A 21,598-nucleotide genomic window follows, 5' to 3' on the forward strand; every position below is an offset into this window, starting at 1 on the left:
CTGATATTAATAATTACTATACCGTGTATGTATAAAGTATGCTTTATAGTGCAGGCTAGGCTACCATATATATATACATGGTACTGAATACATTAGTGTAGGCTAGGCTATATTTGAGATACATTTTTTACAACAAGCGATGGGTTTTTGGAATCTAACCCCATCTTAAGTAGGATAATATCTGTGTAAGCATTTTTAGTTTTTTTGTGTGTGTTTGAGCTATCAAAATAGGCAGTTCTAAGTGTTTCTAGAAGGGTTCTAAGTATTCACAGATTTTAGCTAAGAGCGGGGGTCATATGCATCCCCATGAATATGGGGGTGTTTACTGTACTACTGTGTGCATGACACTTGAATAAACAACAGCAAGTACTGTACTGACATCATCATCATCATCATCATCATCCAGGTGCCATATCCCCAAGGACATCGGCAATCATGGCTCGCCACTCCTCTCTCTTTCTGGCTCTCTGCAACAACTGAGCTGCAGACATTCTTCCTCCAGTCATTCTCACCAATCCATCCATATATTTTTGTCTAGGTCTTCCTCTCGAGAAACAGCCATTTGCCGATGTCAGTTGCTGTAGCTAACACGTTATTAAGGGTTGCAATACAGTCGTAGACTTGTTAAAAATGTGCTAATTTTCAATGGTGACTTCCAAAAATAAAAATAAAAATCTTTATTCATCCTTCACACAATGGAGAGGAAAGTGTTATGAAGTATGCCACTAAATTTATGGTTGTAGCTGTGGCTGAAGAAATGAATATTGTGCAGGCCACAAAACATTTTGGAAGAAGTAAAAGCAACACTCGATACTAGCGAAATCACACTTTTACTTCACTTATTTACTGCATTCATAAATAAAGTAAGTTGCATTTTTCAACCAAGCTTTGATAATTTACATAAAAAATGAATCTCTGAAATGCGTTTCATTTTGCATGGTTGTGATGATGTGGGAAAGCGCAATCAGCAGATGATTTTAAGAATGTAAACATAACCAGAATGCAAATGGCGCCTGATCACTATGTTCATAAATTATATGTTAATAATATGACAGTAATGCATGAAATATAACTAATGCACTATGTACAACAAGTTTTATTAAAATTATATCATTATTCTTAATACAACTGTATTATTTGACCTTTGCAAACGGAAATCTGTCGGTATAACAACCTAACTGGAGCCAACAGAGTCTCTCTCTCTCTCTCTCGTCGGTATAACAACTTAACTGGAGCCAACAGAGTCAGTCTCTCTCTCTCTCTCTCTCTCTCTCTCTCTCTCTCTCTCAAAAAGCAACAGATTTTTAGGTCTCTGCTGAATAAAGTGGTGAAAGCACTGACACAGCAAATCGAATCATTTCCAGGAGATGCTTATGCAAAGCGTAATCGCCAGAATTTTCATAAGGAACTTTTTTTTTTTTTTTAACGTTAGTTTAACCAGACCACTGAGTTAATATTAACTCTCCTAGGGCTGGCCCGAAGGATTAGACAAGCTATTTAAACCCTAATAATTTAATTAAACCTAGCGACATATGTTTAAGAACTAATTAAGTTAATTAGGAATATATTATAAATTATTCTATGAATCTTATATTTTATCGTATAAATGATTAAATTTAAGGAATTTTAAAATATTAAAAAGTGAAAATTTGTCATTTTCTGACAGTATATCTTTAAAAAGGAATATCTTCTAAATAAAATGTCTCTTTGGATTCTATATTTTGGACATACCTTTAAAATATGCTTTACTGTTATTTGTATATTACATATTTTGCACATAGGTGTAGGGGCATGGGGGTTACTCATCAGGTAACCATGTGTCAGTTTAGTGTGACCAATTCTTAGCCATGTCAACATTACTGAAAACCTGCGGCAATTCTGATAGGATGATGGCCACGGGTCTACAGTTTCTTTTATTTCTCTTAATTTATTGTTAAGGCTGCTTTCCCTCCAGTTATTTTGCCATTTCTTCTTAATCACCGCTTTCTGTATCAAGTATAATCTTCTAATGGTAATAATTCTGCTGATATTGGCAGTGTTCTAGCCTCTTTTGCATAGGTGTCAGCTTTTTCATTGCCTTCTAATCCTATGTGAGATGGTATCCAACATAGAGTAACAGATATCTTTTGCATTTTCATTTCATGTAATGTATGTCTAATTTCATTTATAATTTGATTTTTGGAGTATAAGAGTTTATTGCATTTATTGAACTTAGTGAATCGCTAAAGATGGTTACTTCATTAAACTGGTTTTCATATATAGTTGTTAATGCTGTTTTTATTGCTAGTAATTCAGCAGTGAACACTGATGCTTTGTTATGTAAAGAGGCTTGGCTTTTTATATTGTTTCCGTAAACAGCGAGTCCAACTCCCATATCATCTTTGGAACTAATAAATGACAGTGATTATGCATAAGTTTTGTTCTACTTTTGATAACACAGTAATGTATATATGTGGAATGAGCTGGCAAGACTTTGTTTAAATGGGGGATTTTTTTAAGGGTGATTTCTGTCATCCAGCATTTTATGTGGTCCAGTAGTGGCCTGGTCCCAGGGATGCTGGATTTAAAGAGGTTGGACTATACAACATTTAATAACTCTTAAAGATATTTCTCCTTCTGTCACCATAGCCACAAAAACTTATTATGTAATATGAAAAGGTTAAAATACTGGTGTTAAGCAATGAGGAAATGGATAAATGAAATGATAAGCAAACAGCACCAAGTTTTACATGCAGGGAAATATGACTGAAAAAAAAAAAACTTTATTGTCAGTGGCAGTGAAGACCACTGGAATACACTGCACACACTTAAACAGTTGCTTATGGCTAAAAATGCCTTGGAAAAGATGACATGTTTATGATAAAGTTTCATATAAACTTACCAAGTAATTACATAGCCATAGGTTTTCAAACCACGGCAGCCTAAAAATTCAAAATCCGCAGTAGTGCTCAATTGTTTTGTGTAGGTGACAAGACCCGCCCCCCATTCCGGGTACCAATAGGAACAACTTAGCAGAAACCTTCAATTCATTTGTGCCTTGATGTCCATACAAGGGAGGATTCCAATCATGTAATTACTTGGTAAGTATATATAAAACTTTATTTTATAATAAAAATTTCATTTTTATATCTTTATTTTATCATAAAAATGTAATTTTTATATAAGTAATTTACCAAGTAATTACTGTACATAGCTGATAACACATTGCAAGGAGGTGGGATACATGGTCATATTCTATTTCAAAACATTAAGGGAAGTAATGAATCTGAAACAGAAAATTTCTAGCATTTAACCAATGCTTGTTGTTTCCTTACCTGTTAACAGAGCTGCTACAGGTGGACATTGCCTCTGGGTGGCATTCATCTTAACTTGTACTGGACATGGTGATGAGCCGAGGGTTGCCCCTACATTAGTGGGAACTTTGTAGCAAAGGAAGTACTCTGAACGCTAGCAAAGTTTATAATGTGCCCTTGCCCTAGGTATAGACCAGATCAAAACTAAAAACAACACTGTCACCTACACAATAATAAAAACCACACCCCACACCGCTAAAATCTGCTGGGTACTCTAGGTACAATGTACCCCCAGACTTCCCTTAAACTCAAAACATTATACCAAGGCAAGGAGATAGTACAGGGACAGATAGCCCCCTATGCTTCCTTTCCCAATACCATGCTGGCCATGGTTAAAAGTCCTAACATGCTACAATTTTCACAAATGGTTTCCACATCCTTTACATAATAGGAAGCTGAGACAGACTTGCATCTCCAAAACGTTGACTGTAGTTGAGTGGAGAGAGACATATTATGTCTATAGGCCACAGAGATGTCCTAACTGCCCTAATCTCATGAGTCTTAACCTTAACTGAAGGTAAGACACCCTATTGAATCTTAGAGCGTGCTTCAGAAATCACATCTCTCAGGAAAAAGGATATGGCATTCTTCAAGAGAAGCCTAGACAGGTTCCTTACAGAACACCACAGGTTCTTCAAAGGTTCTCTGATCTTCTCTGTTCGATGCAGGTAGTACCTGAGAGCTCTCACAGGGCAAAGAAGTCTCTCTTCTTCCTCTGGTACAAGAATATCTATTAGGTTTCTAATGGTGAATGAATGAGGCCAAGGTCTGGGAGGATCTTCGTTCTTGGCAAGAAACCCAAGAGATAAGGAACAGACCGAGTCTCCTTGCGCAAAGCCCATTCTTTTGTCTATTGCTTGCAGCTCACCAATCTACTTGGCGGTCAACAACGCCACCAAAAAGAGTGTCTTCCTGGTAAGGACTCTGAGAGAGACAGAACAGAGTGGTTTGAAAGAGGGACCTGAAAGCCATTTAAATACTACTGCACATCCAAATTCCAAGAGATGCAACTAGAACTCCTTTCCTTCGATGTCTCAGACGATCTGATGAGGTCACTGAGGTCCTGGTTGGAAGACAGATCCATCCCTCTATATTTAAAAACTGAACTGAGCATCAACATGTACCCTTTGACAGGAGAGATCAGTAACTTCTTGACGGACTTAAAGAATAACAAGAAGTCGGTAATCTGACTTATACAGTAGTTGTTTCAGAATTAGAGATGTTATTATGGCTGCATCATCTTCTGAAAACTGTCCACTTGGACTGGTACAGCCTTCTAAAAGACAATCTCCTGCATCTTGCAACTGCCTCTGCAGCCTGTCTCAAAAATCCTTTCACTCTGAAGAGACCCATGATAGTCTGAAGCCTCTCAGGGCCAGGGCAGACAACCCTTGTGGAAGGAGCCTTGGTAAATCCACCATCAGTCAAATCAGGTCTGGAAACCACTCCTTGCTGGGCCAAAAGGGAGCTACTAGTCATGGAAATGTTCTGATTCGACAAAAACTTGTTTATACCTCCCTGATCATCCCGAAGGGAGGGAGGGCGTAAACGTCCAGGCCTGTCCAGTCAAAGAGCATGGCATCTGTCGCCCATGCTAGAGGGTCTGGGACTGGGGAGCAGAAGAGAGGGAGACAGCTGTTCCTTTAAGGGGAGCACACGCTTCGATTTTTTATGAATATTTTTAAATTAAAAAAAATGGTTAAATGGCCATAAGATATGAGCAATACCTTCGTTATCATGTGACCAAAGCATTTTTTCAAAATATTAAAATTGATGGGGTTTTGGGCCTCCGCCCCCCACACGGTGAGGTAGGGCTGACGTTTGTCTCCTAATGACTATTGTCATTTTTTCTTTTATTCGCTTAATTTATTAATTATTTTGATTTTCATACCACCTTATCTCCTACGTCTGGCAGCGTCTGGCAACAACAATGGCTTTTACTTGGTCTAAGAGAGAGAGTGCTGAGACAAAGCCGAGTCAGCTGCCCCTAAACGTTGAAAGCGGGTGGTGGGCAACTTTTTACTCTGAGCAATTTTTTCACTATTTGTGGTGTTTTTTGCCGGTTTTTTTACATCCAGTAATTCTAAATACAATCTATATACTTTCACCTTCACAAATATGCTCACAGTTGATGAAATGAATAAAGGATGATGAAAAGGGAGTATATGATGACAAGTTCATTATATCTAGATCTCAGTTAGATAAAATAGTGTTGGGTATTAGATGCAAGGTAGGAAATTGCAGGGGTAAAGTTCAGGTCGAAGTCTCTGCCAATAGATGGGATACTGATATTTTAATGAAGTGCCAATCATGTAGGTTTACTGTACAGTTAGTGCCCCAGCAAAGCGAATTAGCAATGGAAAATCTCAGCACCATCAACTGAGTGAGATAAACATTGAGGAAATTGAACACAACTTCAGCTATGAGAAATTCAACTTACTAACACATCTGTTTGGCACAAGTGAAAGTACAGAAGTAGTTCATTTGAGAGACAAAAAAGCTTAAAAATCAAACTCCAAAGACCAAAAAGACCAAACAAGTGGAAAAAAGTGACTGAAAATGAGTCAAGAATATCAGCCTGGTAGCTACTAAACTTTTAGTTTCTTAGTTTCAAACCAGGCAACAATGAGTCACGTGGTACTTGATGATACCCTCGCCTTGAGCAAATAATACCCCTTTTTATAAAGGGGGGAGGAAGGTGACCAAATCAACCAAAATAATGCTGGAAGATAAGTTTTTCCACGAGGGCCAAAAAAAAAACACTTGCTGACCTTTACGGTCGTTTTTCTCAGTTTTCACTTTTTTGTACTTCAAACGCTAACTACTATTTTATTTTTAGGCCAGTTTTAAAGTTAAATATACCATTGGAAAGAGGAAAGAAAGACAAATATTATGGTGGGGCTAGAATTTTTCTTAGGTTGATGAAGAACCCGTGATAATCAAATTATACAAATTTTGGGGGAAAATCCCCCCCTCGCCCCCATCAAAAAAAAAGGGAAAATAGAAAAACTCTTCCCATGATTTTTTCCCTACTATGATATACTTTCTGTGTATGAAGCCGCATTGCAACAGCTCTAAAAATGAAGGAGAAAGATTTTTTATATTTTTTATTTATTTTTTTAATCAAATCCAAAATAATCATCTGATCATTCTCAATTTTTTTCTGGAACATCATCTTATATATATGTATAACATATAAAAATTTAATAAAAATCGGAGCATTATTTCTATATAAGAGTGCACTCCCCTTAAGTCGCAAATAGGTCCATGGTCGGTCTGCCCCACAACCTCCACAGATCGTTGCAGACTAGGGGGTCTAATGCCCATTCTATTGGTAGTACTTATCTGAGATGGGTCAACTCATCTGCATCACATTCATTCTCCCTTGAATAAACCATGTGGTCAAAGTCACCTGGTTCTTCTCTGCCAAGAGGAGGTCTCTCGCTGTCTTGTAAAGACAAAAAGAATGGGTGCCTCCTTGCTTGTGGATGAATGCTAGTGCAGTGGTGTTGTCTGTGTGTTATCACCTTCTTGCCAAAGACTAGGCTCAAGAAGGACTGAAGGCCTAGGTGAATAACCTTCAGCTCCTTGACGCTGATGTGGTAACTCCACTGTTCTCTTGACCACATTCTGGAAACTTCTCAGCCCTCCAGAAGGGCACCCCAATCTAGATTGGAGGTGTTGGAATAAAATTCTAGGTCGGGGCCCACTGGAAAAAGAGACTTCCCCTCCCGAAGTTTTTCTTCGCATAACCACCATCAAAGGTCCACTCTGATCTCTGATGTGACAGGGAAAACAAAGGAGTCCAGTTGGTTCCTTCTGTTCCAGTTCACTTTGAGGAAAACCTGCAGAGGACTCATGTGCAGCCTGCCCAGTTTTACAAACTGTTCTACTGAGGCCAGCATCCCCAAAAGGCTCATCCACTAGACTGCTGGGCAGGACGGAAGGGAGAGGAACTGTTGGACTGTCTGCAGGCAGGAATCGACTTTTCTGGGGGACAGAAAAGCCCAAAAAGTCTGTAAGTTCAGGATCATCCCCAAATAGGGAATCACCTGTGTCAGTGTCATTAGGGATTTCTTTTCATTGATCACAATGCCTAACAGGTGAAGAGTTTTCTTCAAGTCCTCCATGCATTTCTTCTCCAACGAGGCATGGAGAAGCCAGTCATCTAAATACAGGTTGATCTTTATTCCTAGATGTAGCCAATTCCCAAGAGAGGTGAGAATCCATGTAAATACTTGCAGGGCTGTCAACAGGCCAAAGCATAAGGCCCAAAACTGGAGAACCCTGCCCTGAAAAACGAAGCGCAGGAACTTCCCTGAGTCTGGATGTATGGGGATGTGGAAATAAGTGTCCTGCATGTCCAAAGTGACCACCCAGTCTCCCTGCTGTAGAGAAGACATGACTGAAAGAACTGTCTCCATATGAAACTCCATCTTTAGAATGAACAAGTTTAGGGCGCTGACATCCAGTACGGGTCTCCAGCCCCCAATGCCTTGGGGACCATGAATAGGCGGTTGTAAGAGCCCTCTGAACCGCAATTCTTGATTTCTTCGACAGCTTCCTTGGGAAGAAGGGATTTGACCTCTCGAGAAAGGGCTAGAAACCTCTTGGAGCCCTCTGAGTGAGCAATCAATGAGATCGGAGATGTTGCTACTGCTTGAAAGGGATGGAATAGCCTTCCTTTTGTATCTTGACAATCCAAGGTTCTGCTCCTCTGTGTGCCCATTCCTTCCAAAAGAGAAGTCTGGCTCCTACTGGGGTGCGAAGGACTGAACTCTCGCTTCTCAGGGGTAGGCTTGAAAACTGGCTTCTTGACGGATCTGGAAGGGGGTTGTAAACTGGAGCACGATCTTGGCTGAGGCTTCCGTTTACCTCCACGAAAGGACTGAGGCTGTAACGGAGAGAATGACTTGGTTTTGAAGGAAGAGGGTTCTCTTGGACGCTTGGTGGACTGTGCAAGCAGATCATTAGTTGACTTTTTCTGTAAGTCTGACAAGATCTCTTTCACTACAGCTTGTGGGAAGAGATGAGACTTGTCTAGGGGCAAGAAAAGGAGGGCTGATTTCTGGGTCGAGGTGACCCCCTTTGAGGTGAATGAACACCACAACTCTCTCTTTTTCAAGATATCCATCGAAAAAAGAGAGTCAAGCTTCGATGATCTATCCCTCACCACTTTATCGTCACAAGACAGCATCCCTAACCAGTCTGAGGAGAAGTCTTCTGTTAGGTCTGGGCAATCTTCTATCTTTCTTGCTAGTGCCGACAGACCAATCAAGGAAGCTAAGTACTTCCAGCACCTTAAAAATATTCTTGATGAGGTAGTCTGATTCAGGAGAGGAAAACATTACTTTGGCTGAAGAGAATGCAGCTCAACGAGATGAGTCCACCAAACCAGAGAAGTCCCCCTGGGAGGAGGCAGAGACTCCCAAAGAGGGTGCTTCTCCAGTGGCGTAATATCTCATCTTGAGAAGTCTACTGGGAGGGAAAGTGAATGTCGCTTTACCTTGTTCCCTCTTGGAGGCCAGCCAATCATCAATCTCGTGAAGAGCTTTCCCCAAGGAAGAAGACAGAACTAACTTAGGAAGCCTAACACTGTCAGTAGGCTGTTTCCTCATAAGGAAAGTCAAAGCCGGAGATGCTGGGGCAGCAGGCATGAAGAAGTCTGGGAAACTATCCAGGAAAAACTTCAGTAATGCTGAGTTAGCTGACAAAATGGGAGACAAAGACGTGTCCTTAGTTTCAGGAGCCACTGAAGTTTTCTTTAAAAAACCCGTAAGTTCTGTTAACTGGCACTGGATCAGAGATAAAGAAGGATCTTCTTGGGCTGATGAGAGCGGATGCGAAGCAGAAGGTAGAGCCGGGTGCTCGGAAGATGGCAGCGGGCACTCAGAAACTGTGTCGAACACTCAGCAGTTGGCGACACACGCTTGGGAGCAGGAGCCTGATGCAAAAAGGTGGGCGCCAGATGCTCAGGAGTAGGCGGGCGCTCGAAGGCACCATGGATCTTCAAAGAAGATGATGGGTGCTAGATGCCAAATATGGGCGCTCAAGAGGCGAGAAGTGCTCCGGGCTGTCCCGAGGAGAACGATGGGGATGAGCTGAAGAGGTGGCAGAATGGTCCCTGAGACTGCAGGGGGGCTGTGGGCTACAGCTGGTCTCCCTGTACCTCTTGACTGGAAGAGGAGAGCAGTTCGCATTCACAGAGTGCCTCTTAAGGGGACACGAAGAAGCTGGGTAGTGGTACTGGTGCTTCTCATCAAGGCTGGAAACTTCCGAATCTGACGAAAGTTGATGTTCTGACACTGAGATGCCTTTCCAATGGAGCTTTGTCATAGCCTGGGAATGGTGAACAGGCTCAAAGGAGGGGGTGACTGCCCGTGGGCAAACCCCACCAGCCTCCCTTGGACCTCAGGTATATCTTCTCGCTGGTGTGGGGCAGCAGGACAGAGACCTTACTCTAGAAGCACTGGTGGGATGAGCAGCCACCTCCTCAACATGCACAACAATGTCACTTTTCATAGCACTATCACTTTGACACTTGTTCCATAATAGCTGTAATGGAAGACCCCATTTCCAACACTGCATTAGAAATAAAATTCAAATTTGCGATCAAACTTTAATTCGAAGTTGGCAATGGCATTAGGTTTGGAAGCAAGGGAGCCTGGTAAAGGAGTATATGGTAAAGTAGGAGGGCTAATGATAGGAGACACAGTAAGAACTGGAGGAGAAGGAATTGCTCTATCTTCTACAAGACTAGGTAAAGGACTGGACTCTACACTAGCTCTATTCTTGGCTCTAGCAGCTGCCTTCTTCTTCCTATCTCTTTTGGAGTTTATCCAAATGTGACTTTAATATCTTCCACTTCCTACTGTCCCAATCTTAACATTCTATGCAAGTGTTATCTATACTTCACTCTCGCTACCTACATTTAAGTACACCATGTGTGAATCATAAGAAGACTTTGTTAACCTAGTCTTACACCCTTCTATTCATAAGCAAATGCTAGAGGAGCTAGAATGTGACAGTTTAAATTGACAATAAAGGTTTTACTGTTGCTAAACAAAGGTAACTAAATAACCAAAGATTGAGGCCACAATAAAAATTGAGTACTTCATCAAAAGTCGGGAATAATATCCGAAAAAATGATTAAGGAGACCACAGAAAACCTTCAATGTTAGTTAGAATCCAGCAGAAAATGAATTGAAGCTTTCTGTTAAGTTGTTCCTATCGGTACCCGAAAGTGGGCGGGGTCTTGTCACCTGCACAAAACAATTGAGCGCTACCATGAATTTTTAATTTTTAGGCTGCCGTGGTTTGAAAACCTATAGCTATGTAATTACTTGGTAAGTTACTTATATAAAATTCAAAATATGCTACTAACAAAAATGATGAAACAAACTGTGGTTGTAAGATGAAATTTTATTTACCTAAAAGCTTTTATACAGATCACGGACAGCATGCAGATGGAATGCCGCCTAAAGCATGCTTTGAGTTTTTTTGAAACTTGACACTTTGCTACTGATTTCCTCAAGTTAACTTACACCTATAGCAGTTCATATTAGTGTACAGTACATATGGGAAGCTCAACATTTTAACATACCTGGAACCTTTGCGAAAGATCTGCTAAGTTTGCAGGGAGTCTTGACCGCCCTGAGACAAATCTGACAAATAAGACTCGTTCACATGGGCTGAAAGATTCTAAAATAGCCCATAACCACACTATCAAAGGGTCATGCTCATCAACCTCCCGATACCTGAGAAAGAAAAGCTTACCTTATCATTTGATAAAAATTAAATGCTACAGTCCTTTTAAACTGCCTGATTACAAATTAGTAAGGGGAGGTGTGGAAATACAGTACAAGGGTTTAAGGATGGGAAATTACTCAAAATGTAAGTCATGCTGTTTACAAAATCATACTGTTAAGAGATTCATAACTGCAAAGAATAAGAATTTAAGATTTCTGAAATGTATAAAAAAAAAAGCACGGAACAGGTATGGAGAGCAAAAAGAATGATATAGCAACAGCCTGCATGATGAGGAAAGAGATCCTGCAATACATGTAAATAAAAGCATCCCATTAGTGAATAGAATAAAAATTCATGAAGCATGTATAGCCTTTATTACCTTACACAACACAGAATGCGAAGATTTATAGCCAGAATGCAGTGAGAAGATTACATTACAAAAGGGGAAGTTACAAACAGATGGAACAGTTGTGGTGTCCAGCAGCTGGAAAATAAACTGAAGCCTCAAAGACTGAGATGGTGTGAACATAAGAGGGGGAAGAGGAAGATTCTACAAAAGTAATACATTCAGAAACACAGTAGTAGGACAACGACCAGTGTCAAAGTCCAGGAAAACTTGGAAAAGGGGCTTGGATAAAAGCATAGACAGAAAATACTGGAGAGAACTCATTTCAAATCTAACTCCATACGATGAAAATCTTACATAAAAAAGTTAATGGTGATGGATAATAACAAGTCATACCATTCAACTGACCAACTTTCAGTATTTGAATAGTTATATACTTAAACTTAACCAGAGAAATGATACAGTCAATCTAGTAATGTGGATTTAATTTGTATAATAACATGTTATCAGTAATATAACACTTACCGAAACTGAAGTACATCGACCAGTATAACAAACTAATGATTAAATACTTCGACCAGTATAATAAACCAATGATTAAAAAGTTAAATTTTATCATTTAATTTGAATCTAGAAAGTCAGTTACATGATGTTATAACAAAAGATCATAATTCAATGACACTACCTGACAACTTTCTTTAGTGTTGCTACAGATATGTGAGGAAGCCCACATACTAGCTGCTCAAGGTGTGCAGCAGTCATAAGAGAGAGTAGAGGAACTGGGATGATCCATGCCATTCCCTCTCGAACAGCAGCAACCTGTTCAAGAATAAACAAACATTGTGACTGACAGCAACCTGTTCAAGAATAAACAAACATTGTGACTGACAAAGCTAATCTGCACCACTTTGCTTTGATAATGAAAATCTATCTAAGTCAAGCTCAAAATTAATACAGGAAAACCAATAGTTACAGTAGTACTGAGATGCTTAATTGTAGGCTGCGTTGCATCTCAGTACTGAAACACAGCTTGCAATTTAGCATAAAAATATAGCTACTGTACTTATTACACAATTCTGGGCTTGTGAAAACATGATGCTAAAATTGGCAACACTTTCCTTGTCTGGGTACCTTTAGATATATGTTTTTTTAGAAAAAAATATATATTTTTAAAAACAAAATTGCATTTAATTATTTCACAACAAACCTAGTACTTATACTAGGCCACTTCTGTGGTCAACAAATCATCTTAGGCAATCCATCATTGTAACAGAAAATGGCAGCAGACAGGTATGTGCACATGAGGCCTCTCAGATGACTGAGTATCCAGCAGTCAGGTAGTCACTTCCCGAGTGTGTTTGAGTAACACATACGTGAGTTTCCCTATACATTTCTGTTTTATCAGATGATTAACTTGATTTACTTATTTACTTAAGATTTTCAGACTCATTTAGCATAATTTTACTTTTGTGTAATGAACAAGTAAGTGAGTAATTTTCAACTACCCAAGTGATTTCCAGTTCTGCCCAGTAAGGTTATTTCTGCTCTGGCAATTGCTGTTTGTGAGGAGTTTTTGTGAAAATGTTTTGGTGTAGTGGAACACCTATTACTTTTTAGCTAGCACAAATGTTTGAGTTCATAACTGGCATATTTACATACTTTTGGCATTTAATAATTTTCTTGGTTAACTTATTTTGCAAGAGCCCCTGTCTTTTACATTATCAATTTTCTTGGGTTAACTAGTGTTAGTAAGAACCCTTGTTGATGATCATTAAGCTAATTAGCTTTTTTCTAGTTTTAGTTGACAGTAGTTTGCATGTGTTTTGGAGAATTAAGTCTGTTCTAACTTCACTTCTCAACTTTTTGCTTTTCTTGTTTTCTTGGTACAGTACTGACATTCTCTGTCATTAGTTATTTTGTACATCCACTGACATTTTTGTGTACTGTTTGTATATTACTACTGTGCATTATCTGCATTGACTTACTGACTGACTTTCCATAGCTAGCTAGTACTGATTTGTTTGGCACTAATTATGCTACCTAAAAAAATAAAAAAAAAAAGTCTTAAAAATTTACCCTGCCTCTTTGACAATAAAGGTAATTATTTTAGTGACTGACACCCATATGTTACCCACCAACACTAGTGTTTGCTTCCTATTAAACAAAACTGTAATAACACAGTTATTACTATCCTTCCCACCTTAAATTGAGATTTGAGCTAAACTTTTCATAAACCATCAATTAAAAAAAACAGCAAATACGGTAGCATCTCAACTTGACAGAATCTTCAATAAGAAATACCACCTGACAAGAAAGGGCATGAAATGTTGGCCCTTTCCTAAATCCTTTAATCTCTCTCTCTCTCTCTCCTTTGTTTCATTACGCGGAGCCATGGGAAGACTAATCTTGGCAGAGGCGGAATAGAACCGGCAGTACGGATTAAGAAAGAGGCGAGGGCCCCATAGAATCATGTGGTCTTGACTGACCATGCAGTGACCCTGAATCAAAATGATGCGCATGCATATAGGAACAGCGCTAGCCACATCTGGACAGGAAAGCATCCTAATCCAGAATTGAGGACTTAAAAGGACCAACCTGAGGAACAAGAGGTCAGAGACATACCTGGACCCAGTCGAGAAGCAGCCCTCTCCCTTGCCTCCTCCCTCCTCAGAGTGCGGGGCCCCTCCATGAGGTCCACCTTGCCTGGCCTTAGTCTTATTAACAGTGAGGTTCTTAAGTCCTCCTCCAAAGCCATTCTACACCAAAGCCACCTTTTCTACAATGTAAAGTGCTCTGTTTACAAAGGGTCTTTCATTCAGTCACATAGTTTGAATTCTCTCACTGAACTTCACAACTTTATTTTCAAGTACCAGTGCTTCATATCAGCCTCGCCTTTGTCAGAACAGTGTTACCTAAATTCCAGTACGCGAGTGATGACATAAAGTCGTGTAGTCAAGGCACCTTTGGCACTCTCCGTGCAGTGCCTTGTCCTATGCTTATTTTCGCTGTGCCTCTACTGCCCTTTAATTTGTAAATCTCTCTGTTACAGAGGGAGTGTTAGCAGTGGAATCCTTCCTTGATTGTGCCATGTGTCGTGAACCCCACGACGACAGTATCAGCAGCGTCATACCAATGGAAAATCTTAGAAGCTTTCATTTGTATATAACCTTGTAGTTTCCTTATTAAACAGGTCTTCCCTACCTGCCTAAATTTCATTTCATCTTCTGATTGTCTTGCTAATGTAAATATACGTAATTCTAAAAACTGACCCAAATTTGTTTATTTACCAAATGCCTTGTCAGTAGAGCCCTCAGCTCAGTAAACCCCCCGTTTTCCTTTGTATATTATGATTACCAGATTCAAATTGCAGTCAGAACCAAGGAAGTTTATGTGGTAAGTAAAGTAACACATTCTGAGTCTATAACTGGCTCACGGTAAGCATTCCCAAGGTAAAATTGTAATATTGGCAACCTCTTTTGCCCAGATCCTTGCAGTCTGTTATTGCAGCTTGATCCTTTGTCCTCTTGCAACATTGCAGTTATCAGCCATTAGCCAAGCTAAGGTTGGATGCAAGAAAGAAACAAACCTTGGCATAAAAATCTGCAAGTGCACAATCGAAGGAGTTCCACACAGTAAGTACAGTGGTATATTTTAATTTATGTTAGGACAGGAAGTACAATTGTGACTGAAAATATCATTACGGAAACACTAGGCCACGTACATGCAACCCAAGCAAGCTAGGAAAAGTGAAAAGTGAATTACAGAGTGTTGTAAAGGAAATAGTGCAAGTATTTCCTCCCTGTGTTATCCAGACAGTTTGTCGTATTGGAATTTTAGTTATGCACATTAGAACCAACGTGGATTACCCAGCAATTTTCGTGTCGCTGGAGTAAAGAATTTACTCTCTCTCTTACTTTTTGTTTAGTATGCTAAATAGATTTACTAATTTTCAATATTAATATTAATGTGAACAACAAAATATCAATTCATCAAAGAAAAGTTCAATACTGTATGTATAAATTCTTTTAACCCATCTTCCCAAATCTTTCGTGAATGCTTTGGAGAGGGGGGAGGTTGTACCTGTCCAATATGTCAAATAATTTGACAGCAAGGGTCTCTCTCTCTCTCTCTCTCTCTCACCAAAGGGTAGTAGAACATGAGAAATGGATAAATAGATGGATAAATAGGTACTTAGTTCAGCCAGTCTCTCTCTCTCTCTCTGTAAACATGTGACTGCCAGAGGATCCTTTGTTTCATTACACGGAGCCGTGGGAAGACTAACCTTGGGCAAGGGGGGAATAGAACCGGCAGTACAGATAAGAAAGAGGCGAGGACCCCATAGAATCATGTGGTCTTGATTGACCATGCAGTGACCCTGAATCAAAATGATGCGCATACATATAGGAACAGCACTAGGCATATCTAGACAGGAAAGCACCCTAATTTGGAATCAAGGGCTTAAAAGGACCAACCTGAGGGAACAAGAGGTCAGAGACATACCTGGACCCAGTCGAGACACACAGTAGTCTCCCTTGCCTCCTCCCTCCTCAGAGTGCTGGGCCCCTCCATGAGGTCCACCTTGCCTGGCCATAAGTCTTATTAACAGCGAGCTTCTTAAGTCCTCCTCCAAAGCCATTCTACACCAAAGCCACCTTTTCTACAATGTAAAGTGCTCTGTTTACAAAGGGTCTTTCATTCAGTTACATAGTTTGAATTCTCTCATTGAACTTCACAACTTCATTTTCAAGTACCAGTGCTTCATATCAGCCTCACCTTTGTCAGAACAGTGTTACGTAAATTCCAGTGTACGAGTGATGACAAAGTCATGTGGTCAAGGCATCTTTGGCACCCTCCGTGCAGTACCTTGTCCTATGCTTATTTTCGCTGTGCCTCTACTGCCCTTTAATTTGTAAATCTCTCCGTTACAGAGGGAGTGTTAGCAGTGGAATCCTTCCTTGATTGTGCCATGTGTCATGAACCTGGCAGCGACAGTATCAGCAGCGTCATACCAATGGAAAATCTTAGAAGCTTTCATTTGTATATAACCTTGTAGTTTCCTTATTAAACAGGTCTTCCCTACCTGCCTAAATTTCATTTCATCTTCTGATTGTCTGGCTAATGTAAATATACGTAATTTTAAAAACTTACCCAAATTTGTTTACTTACAAACTGCCTTGTCAGTAGAGCCCTCAGCTCAGTAAAACCCCCCGTTTTCCTTTGTATATTACGATTACCAGATTCAAATTGCAGTCAGAACCATGGAATTTTATGTGGTAAGTAAAGTAACACATTCTGAGTCTATAACTGGCTCATGGTAAGCATTCCCAAGATAAAACTGTAATATTGGCAACCTCTTTTGCCCAGATCCTTGCAGTCTGTTATTGCAGCTTGATCCTTTGTCCTCTTGCAACATTGCAGCTATCAGCCATTAGCCAAGCTAAGGTTGGATGCAAGAAAGAAACAAACCTTGGCATAAAAATCTGCAAGTGCACAATCGAAGGAGTTCCACACAGTAAGTACAGTGGTATATTTTAATTTATGTTAGGACAGGAAGCAAAATTGTGACTGAAAATATCATTAGGGAACACATGCAACCCAAGCAAGCTAGGAAAAGTGAAAAGTGACTTAAAGTGTTGTAAAAGGAAATAGTGCAAGTATTTCCCCCTATGTTATCCAGACATATATATATATATATATATATATATATATATATATATATATATATATATATATATATATATATATATATATATATATATATATATATATATATATATATATATATATATATATACATACATACATACATACATACATACATACATACATACATACATACATACATACATACATACATACATACATACATACATACATACATACATACATACATACATACATACATATATATATATATATATATATATATATATATATATATATATATATATAAATGGATTTTGACAAAGGAAAAATCTATTTCTGGGGAAGACCTGTGTCACCCAGTGAAATGGTTCCAATAGCACACATTTCTAGGTATAACTATTGCTAAATATACCAGAGAAAAAAAGCTATCCACAATGCCGGGTTACTACCCCCGGATCAAGCACCATAATGGTGTCGGTATGCACTAGGGGTGAGTGGACACCACTATCACGGGTCTTCTCTAGATCTCTCTATTCTCAAAGCACCAAATTTATGCTGGGTGGGCATTTAGGATGCCTCCGCTCACCACTAGGTACCTCTGTGACAAATTCATTTCTCCCAATGTTAACCACCAAGCGGTATACCACCGGGTGGGAAAGGAAGTGCTGGGGATAGGTCACTGGGCGACTGGGTCTCCCCAGAAATAGATTTACCACTTTGTCAAAATCCCTTTTCTGGAGCTCGACCTGTGTCACCTAGTGAAAATAATGTGAAGAATCAGCCTACAAGAGCTTAGTGGTATACCCCAAGTGCATAATGGAGCTAAATAAAACTAAGAGAAAAAATTACTGTGTTTTAATGCTCCCCAAATTATAAGATCAACAACATAATCAAAACTATAAGGCACACAGTCTAAAAATTATAAAATAACCAATACCAAGACACTTAAGGCTAACAAGTTATGATTGAAAACAGGATATCCACGGTACGGGTAGGAGTCAGGCTGTGAAGCAGGGCTGACCTAAAGGCTAGAAGCAGGGCAAGCAAGCGAGGCAGGTAGGCTAGAGAATATACCAATGGGTGCTTGGGATTACAAATCAAAGGACAAAGAAGTTACATAAACTAGTCTTGAGCTGGACCAGTTAATACTTCCTGCAACTACGATTGAATATTGAAGTCTCTAGGACTTAAGATAGTAGCGTTTAAATACTGTTGGTGATTTCCAGCCAGTATACTTTTTAAGGTCATCATATTATTATTAAAATAGTTTAACCAGACCACTGAGCTGTTTAAGGTCATCAAAATTCATGTTATGGAAATAGTTAGCTGAGGTGGCCACCGCTCGTATATCATGTACCCGAGGTACTGAATCCGGGTTTGCCTGTTTAATAAAATAAAGAATTTGTTGCCTGATGGCCTTTAAGGAAATGATACCTCCATTTTCCCTAACAAAAAGAGGGCCTGAAATTCTCTTAGAAGTTCTATTTAAATAAGCTTTTAAAGTATTGACTGGACATAAAGACAGATCCTGTGGAAGGGAATAATAATCTTCCAAGGGAGACCATCTATTTTGTGAGATCCTCATTCTTTGCTAGAAAACTGAGGTCCGAGGAGACAACAGGACTTCACCTGATGGGAGAAATCAACATGATTCAGCTCTCTAGAAAGAAACAGACAGTTCAGAAATTCTAGCTCCTGAGGCTAGACTTACTAGGAATAATGTTTTCCTTAACAGACTCAGGTATGAACATAATTCGTTATCAGTGTCTGATGCCAATTCAAGTACGTCATTTAAGTACCAGAAAACCGTGTGTGGGCGATGTTGCTGGTCTAAGATGACGCATGCTTTAGGAATTGACGAAAAATATGAGTCTATAAGGTTAATATTAAAGCCATGTAAAAAATATTTTTCTTAAAGCAGTTTGTTGTAGTAATAGTACTGAAGTGGCCAATCCTTTCTCAAATAATGATCTGAAGAAAGAGATCGCTAGGTTAGTAGATCATTCATGAGCTTCAGATTCCCTCAGAAATAATGCTAACTTTTAACTACTAGGTCATACTGTCTGGTAGATTCCCTCTTATCTGATTCTATGAACAGTGTATTAAGGGTCAATGTTAGCGTCTTTCTGGAGCTGCAAACTTCATGAAGTCCATAAAGCTAGGGCATTCAAATTCTTGAGGAAGCTGACACAGTCAGTTTGCACTACTTGTGTCAATCTTTGGATTGAGGCCTGTTTGTGCAGACTTCAACTCTAGCAGTAAAAGAAACCAACTGCTCTTCGGCCGGTTGAGTGCCACAAATTTTCACTTGACGCTGAATGATCTGGTTTATTATTAAACTTTCATCAACAGGTTTGTGGTAAAACAGATAGATCCTTTTGCCATCTGTTCCGGTCGACTGACATCGCATCTGTGGAATGAGCTGAGGATCTAGATTGGGAACAACGTAATACGGAAGCTTGTGGTTGCTCTCCTGTGGCAAACAGGTCTACCTGGAGACCGGTACCTGAAGATACGTCCACTCGACGGCGTCCTGTCAAGGACCATTCTACGACTCAAAGCGAAGTTGTCCTGGACAGTGAATCTGCAATGACATTCGAACACCTGCCCGGGTGGGTAGCTGACAGGTGCAAGATGTTTCCCTTATACAGAGAAAAGTACAATCATTACTTGATTGATATGGCTGGTTGGAACCCCTGTTTGAGCAATGCACCCACTACTACACTGTCCAGCACTGATCTGATGCCAGATGTCTGGCTATGTTTGATTCCACAATATTAGAAATACTGCCATTGCCTCTAGAATGTTGATATGGAACTGGCGGAATCACTATGCGGCCATGTTCCTGAACTTTTCTTGGTAAGTATCCTCCCCATCGGCAGGAAGCATTCGTATGGATCTTGTAATGGGAGAAATTGAAGAGGCACTGACCTTGCCGACTCTTGACTGCCGACCATGGTCGAAGCCTCTTCCTCAATATCTGCGGAATCAGGAGACGGCTTGTCCCTGTAATGTTTCTGCTGTTGGCTACGTTCGCCACACTATTATATCCTTCAGTTTGGCTTTTAGTAGCAAGTCTGTTACTGAAGCAGACTGAAAGGCTAGAACTCTTTCTGGGTGACAAGAGGCTCTTTTTGTTTTGAAGGGAGACAATCTGGTAGCACGGCTGTTTCAGCCTTCCTTTTGGCTGGCGGGATGTGACAGTTTGTGTGTGTTAGGTCCACTGGATTCCCAACCACTGAGGTGAGCCGCGGAACTAGATGGGATTTCTTCCTGTTTATTTGGAAACCCAAGTATTCCAAGAAGTTGATCACTGTGAAAGTTGCTTTTGACATTCCTTGGCGTTGGATGCCCAAATTATCCAATACGTCCAGATATCACGACAGTGCAGTCATGGGCCCATTAGCTCTTGGACTACTGTCTCTGCCAGTTGGTAAAGATTCTGGAAGCTATGTTGAGAACGAATGGCATGACTCTGAGCAGTATGCTTGTTTCTAGTCTGAACCTAGGTAAAGGGAGAGTTTCGCAATCGGAATGTGATAATAAGCATCTGAAAGATCTATAAGTGTGTATTACAGAGTAGGGTCCAGTATAAGTTGTAAGCATAAAGGAAACTTATCGCATTGAATGTATAAGTTGAGGCGAGACAGGTCAGAATTACTCTTTGTTTGTCTGAGTCTTTCTTCCGGGACACTGAACAGGCGGCCTTGAAATTTTCAAGCGTCTGACTTTTTGCTTTATTGCCTTCTTTTGTAGAAGTTTGAGGGAGGCCCTTGTCAGCTCCATTCGAACCTTTGGAGATTATGCAATGGGCCCATGGGCTGAAGGTCAATGGTCTGAAGAGATATAATCTCGCCTATAATGAGGTCTGTTGATTTGGGGAGGAGCCTTACTTCCTCTCGCTTCCACAGCCTCTTTTCCATGTGAGAGGTCTCCTATTGCTGGCGAAACGCCCCTTGGCTTTGGCAGGCGTTGAAAGCTGAGAGGGCTGATCACTGAAGGCTGGTAGACGAAGCTTGCTAACCCGACTCATCGTCACGAACTGCTGCTGAGGTTGTGACTTGGATGTAGAAGGCTGGCCGATCTGGGACCGGTACACGCATGAAGCGCCTGGCCCGGGCCTGAGGTTTCTTATAGCCCTGGAATCCTCTAGACCTTTTCCTTTCCTTTAGGTTGAGTCCGGAGGTCTCAGAACTCCTTTGAAAGGCCCCAGCGGCCAGACTCTGATTCGCTCTAGTTGCCTCTACCACCATGTTATTGACCTCATCCTCTGGGAAGTTAGGTCCCAGATAGAGGAAACTCTTCATGAGTCTATTGGGCTCATGCCTGATAGTGGCGTCTGCGGAATGTGTTTCCGGCAGTTCTGTCTCACGCTACAAAGGTACTTAAAGTCGATTGGAAGGACGCCAATAACGACTTCGTGAGGACCTGAAACGGAAAGGTTCGTCATTATAAGCTAATGGGTACCTCTGAGATAGTGGAATGCAAGGCGACTCAACCTGCA

At 40.3% G+C, this 21,598-nt stretch overlaps 1 protein-coding gene across 1 annotated transcript in view; it reads right to left on the minus strand.

Moving 5' to 3' along the window:
* Positions 1-21,598, minus strand: part of LOC136831091 (probable E3 ubiquitin-protein ligase HERC1) — an 801,341-nt gene that overhangs the window by 9,050 nt on the left and 770,693 nt on the right. Inside the window, exons 66-67 of the mRNA XM_067091041.1 lie at positions 12,134-12,305; positions 10,957-11,110 (exon numbers count right to left, since the gene is read on the minus strand). Coding sequence (XP_066947142.1) covers positions 10,957-11,110; positions 12,134-12,305 — 326 coding nt within the window. The remainder of the gene's footprint in view (positions 1-10,956; positions 11,111-12,133; positions 12,306-21,598) is intronic.

The sequence above is a fragment of the Macrobrachium rosenbergii genome, chromosome 48 (assembly GCF_040412425.1).
Source record: "Macrobrachium rosenbergii isolate ZJJX-2024 chromosome 48, ASM4041242v1, whole genome shotgun sequence".
Taxonomy (NCBI): domain Eukaryota; kingdom Metazoa; phylum Arthropoda; class Malacostraca; order Decapoda; family Palaemonidae; genus Macrobrachium; species Macrobrachium rosenbergii.